The sequence below is a fragment of the Lepidothrix coronata genome, unplaced genomic scaffold (genome assembly GCF_001604755.1).
Source record: "Lepidothrix coronata isolate B3197 unplaced genomic scaffold, Lepidothrix_coronata-1.0 Scaffold101, whole genome shotgun sequence".
NCBI lineage: Eukaryota > Metazoa > Chordata > Aves > Passeriformes > Pipridae > Lepidothrix > Lepidothrix coronata.
This window is the reverse complement of record NW_016690281.1, coordinates 1608080-1611725: the sequence shown is the minus strand read 5'-3', so window position 1 is coordinate 1611725 and position 3646 is coordinate 1608080. Positions and strand designations below refer to the sequence as shown.

The following is a 3646-nucleotide window of genomic DNA, read 5'->3' as shown; positions in this document are numbered from 1 at the left end:
CCTGTTCTTTTCCCCCTGTTCTTTTCCCCTTTTCCCCCTTTTTCCCTCCCCAAGCACAACCAGATCTCTACATACACACTGTAAAAAGCTCCTGCTGATGTCCATCCAATCTCCATCTCTCCTGCCCAGGTTGAGAGACCTCCGGGATAAGATTCCCTTCTACCTGTGTAAAACTGGGGATTTCCTGGATGCTACCCATTCCCTGCTGTTCCCAGTGAACAGCCTGGCCTGCTGCTCTGCCTGCAGGATCACCCCCTGCCAGTTTGGGGCCTACCTCAAGATGTTCAGGACGGGCAGTGTCCCCCCTGGCAATGACATGCTGCAGACTGGGCCCTGGCTCAGAGTTGGCAAGTGTCACTTCTTGCTTATATGTGGTTAGAATTTTGATCTTTTCGTTAAAATTAGGAACATTCTGAGGGACTCTGAGCCCAACTAGGAATTGTCTGGACTCCAGCACAGTGTCCTGGGCTGATCCCACAGCTCTGGGGTTCCCAGCACTGCAAGGACCTGGAGCTGTTGGAGCAGGTGCAGAGGATGCCATGGGGATGATCAGGGGGCTGGAGCAGCTCTGCTGGGAGGAGAGGCTGGAGAATTGGGATTGTTCAGCCTGGAGAAGACAAACTTTGGGGTGACCTGACTGTGGCCTTCCAGGACCTGAAGGAGCTACAAGAAACATGGAGAGAGAGTGTTTACAAGGGCCTGGAGTCACAGGATGGGGGAATGGCTTTAAACTGCCAGAGGGCAGGGATAGATGGGATATTGGAAAGGAATTCTTCCCTGTGAGGGTGGGGAGGCCCTGGCACAGGTTGCCCAGAGAAGCTGTGGCTGCCCCAGCCCTGGAAATGTCCAAGGCCAGGTTGGACAGGGCTTGGAGCAACCTGGGCTAGTGGGAGGTGTCCCTGCCCATGGCAGGGAGTGGCACTGGATGGGCTTTAAGGTCCCTTCCAACCCAACCCAGTCTCTGATTCCATGAAAACACCAGGCAGGAAGGATGTCTTTCTACATAAACAGGGACTTGTTCAGTTCACTTCACTCAAAACCTAATTTTATCGGTTTTATCACCTGAGAAGTTGTTTGGTTGAAAACAGCCTATTAAAAAAACCCCTAAAGCTCTTTCTTACATCCCAGCACTGCAAGTGGCAGTGTGGGACTTGGAATTATAGTGTATCATAGCCTTGACCTTGAAAATTAAACTTCTGGATGGAAAATGTTCCATAACCTGTGTGTTCCATTCTGTCATTAGTTCAGCCACTGCTGCCTGGAATGATCTGTCCTGGTGCAGATCTTTGCAGCTTTCCAGAACTGTGTCTTACAGCTGATGCTTTTCCATTCTACCTCCAAAATATTGTAAAATAGCTGTAGATCCTTGTGTGGCTCTGTTGGGTTTCTGTAGAAACATGTCTGTAACTAAGTTAGTATCTTGTTTGTGCCATTCTATAATTTTCCAGGGAATCTGAGACATGTTTAGGATTTATTTTTTTCTCTCCTCTTGCAGGGTCTCCCCTCAGGGATGGTGTGCTAATTAAACAGGCACTCAAACTGCTTTACAGCAACGAGTCACTGTACAGGAATGTGAGTCATTAAAACTCTTTCTCTAAATTACCTCTTCTGTCCTGTTACTTCTCCAAGGCAAGGATTTCCCATCAGAACCTTTTTTCCCTGAATAATTCATACCTCTGTGGGCAGATTTCACTCGATAATATCAATGTCCTGTTGTGTTTCAGCCCAAATGCTGGAGTTCCCTCATCATGGTTTTGGGTAGTAGCAATTTGCTGGCAAAAAGTGGGCACCTAAATCCTTTATCCCTGAAGGAGCCACCACTTGACTTCCAGGAGGTAAGTGGAACAGTGCTGGGAAGAGGGAGAATCTGCTGTCTTGGTTTTGTACAAGTTTCTTTGATGTGGGCATTGACTGGTTCTGCTCAGTGCCAGGGGTGACTTGGCAGGGCCTCATCCAGTGCTCCATTTTATGTGCCAAGGGTAACACTCTGCAGAATGTTGGGATTCAGGAGTGTTAAAGGCGGCTGGAAACAGGTTAATTCTGGTACTGATTCTGTACCTGTTCATGTGGACATGGCTCAGATAACAAAGGGCCTGGAGTGACAGGACAAGGGGGAATAGCTTCCCACTGAAGGAGGTTTAGATGGGATATTGGGAAGGAATCCTTCCCTGGGAGGGTGGGGAGGCCCTGGCTCAGGTTGCCCAGAGAAGCTGTGGCTGCCCCATCCCTGCAAGTGCCCAAGGCCAGGTTGGACCAGCCTTGGAACAACCTGGGCTAGTGGAAGGTGTCCCTGCCCATGGCAGGGGGTGGAATCAGTTGATCTTTAAGGTCCCTTCCCACCCAAACCACCCTGATTCTACCAGAGATCGTTGAAGAGCCACCCTGGTGCTGTCTGGGGTGTGGGCAGTGTCTGTCCATCCCTGACCTGTGCCTCCCTCCTTCCCTTGCAGGGAGTCCTGGCTGCCAGTGGGAGCCTCTTGGAGGACCTGAAGGCCAGAGTTAATGTTTCTTTGCCACCTTCTATTTTCTCTCCTCAGGTGAGTGTGCTCGTGGCAATAAGGGAATTTACCATCTGAGTTATTGTGCCTGAGATACAGCACTGGTGGAAACAGGGGGGTTGGTTATAACAAGTTTTTAAGAGGGGCTGGAAGAGGGTTTTTTTAGGGGGAAACAGCTTAAAACTGTTCTTAGCAGAGTTTAAAGGCTGGAGCAGGGATCTGAAGGTGAGAAAACTGTGAGGGTCTGTTCTGATCTAACACATCTTCAGTCTAGGACAGGTTTTACTTCCTAGCTATCCAAATTTATGCATTTGTAAAGTGGGAGGGCTGGTAAGAATTGATTCTGTTTTAATGTCTCCCAGGGTGATCTTGTGTTATTTGGTTCAAACAGGAGACTGTCCTTTAAAAGCTTGTCACTGCTTGTCTCAACACTCAGAATAGCCCAGAATTTCTAAATTTCCCTTAAATTAGGGTTTCAAATATAGAGGAGCATGTTTGAAGGTTACTGGGAAAATATTCTATATTCAATGCAGTCAGTACATCTGAGGAGCTGTCTTATCTTTTTTTTTTTTTTACTTCTTTTGAGGAAATTCAGTTTATTCTCCAGATATGTGACTCTTGAGCTGGAATTTTTTCCCTTTAATTCTGTCTCTGTGAGCACTTGGGGAGCACCAGGTGAACAAGCTGCATGAATAAAATACCTGTTTATTCCCCCCTTTTTTGCTCCTCATGAGTTCTCGTGGATGTGTTGTCTGACCTCCAACCTCTGGCTGAAATGGGAGGACCCGATTTGACTGGATACAATATAAAATAGTGGGAAAATGGGCTTCTAAACCTCTTTCTCTTGCTGTTGGTGTCTCTCCTGTAGCTGCGCCACGAGGCTTGTCTCATCATGGCAGTAAAAGCAGTGCAACAGATGCTCTTTTGTGACCTTCCCTACCTGACTTCCTTCTTGGAGATAGCCCTGGCCTTTGGGGTGAGTGCTGGATACTGATTCCTGCTCTAAGAGATTAAATCAAATGGCATTTAAAATCTCTGCAACACCCTCCTGGAGGTTTTAGACACATTTAACTTGTTTCAGCTTTGCTCTTTGTTTTAGTCTTTTTGCTGTTGTTTTTTTTTTTTTTATTATTTTGAAGGAATTGTTG

The 3646-nt window shown here is 47.3% G+C and overlaps 1 protein-coding gene across 1 annotated transcript in view; it reads left to right on the top strand.

Annotated features, from left to right (window-relative positions):
• Positions 1–3492, top strand: part of LOC108501302 — a 10976-nt gene extending 7484 nt beyond the window's left edge. The window contains exons 11-15 of the mRNA XM_017823041.1: positions 129–347; positions 1496–1572; positions 1725–1835; positions 2451–2537; positions 3367–3492. Of these exons, the coding sequence (XP_017678530.1) occupies positions 129–347; positions 1496–1572; positions 1725–1835; positions 2451–2537; positions 3367–3492 (620 nt within the window). The remainder of the gene's footprint in view (positions 1–128; positions 348–1495; positions 1573–1724; positions 1836–2450; positions 2538–3366) is intronic.
• The last annotated feature ends 154 nt before the right edge of the window (positions 3493–3646 follow it).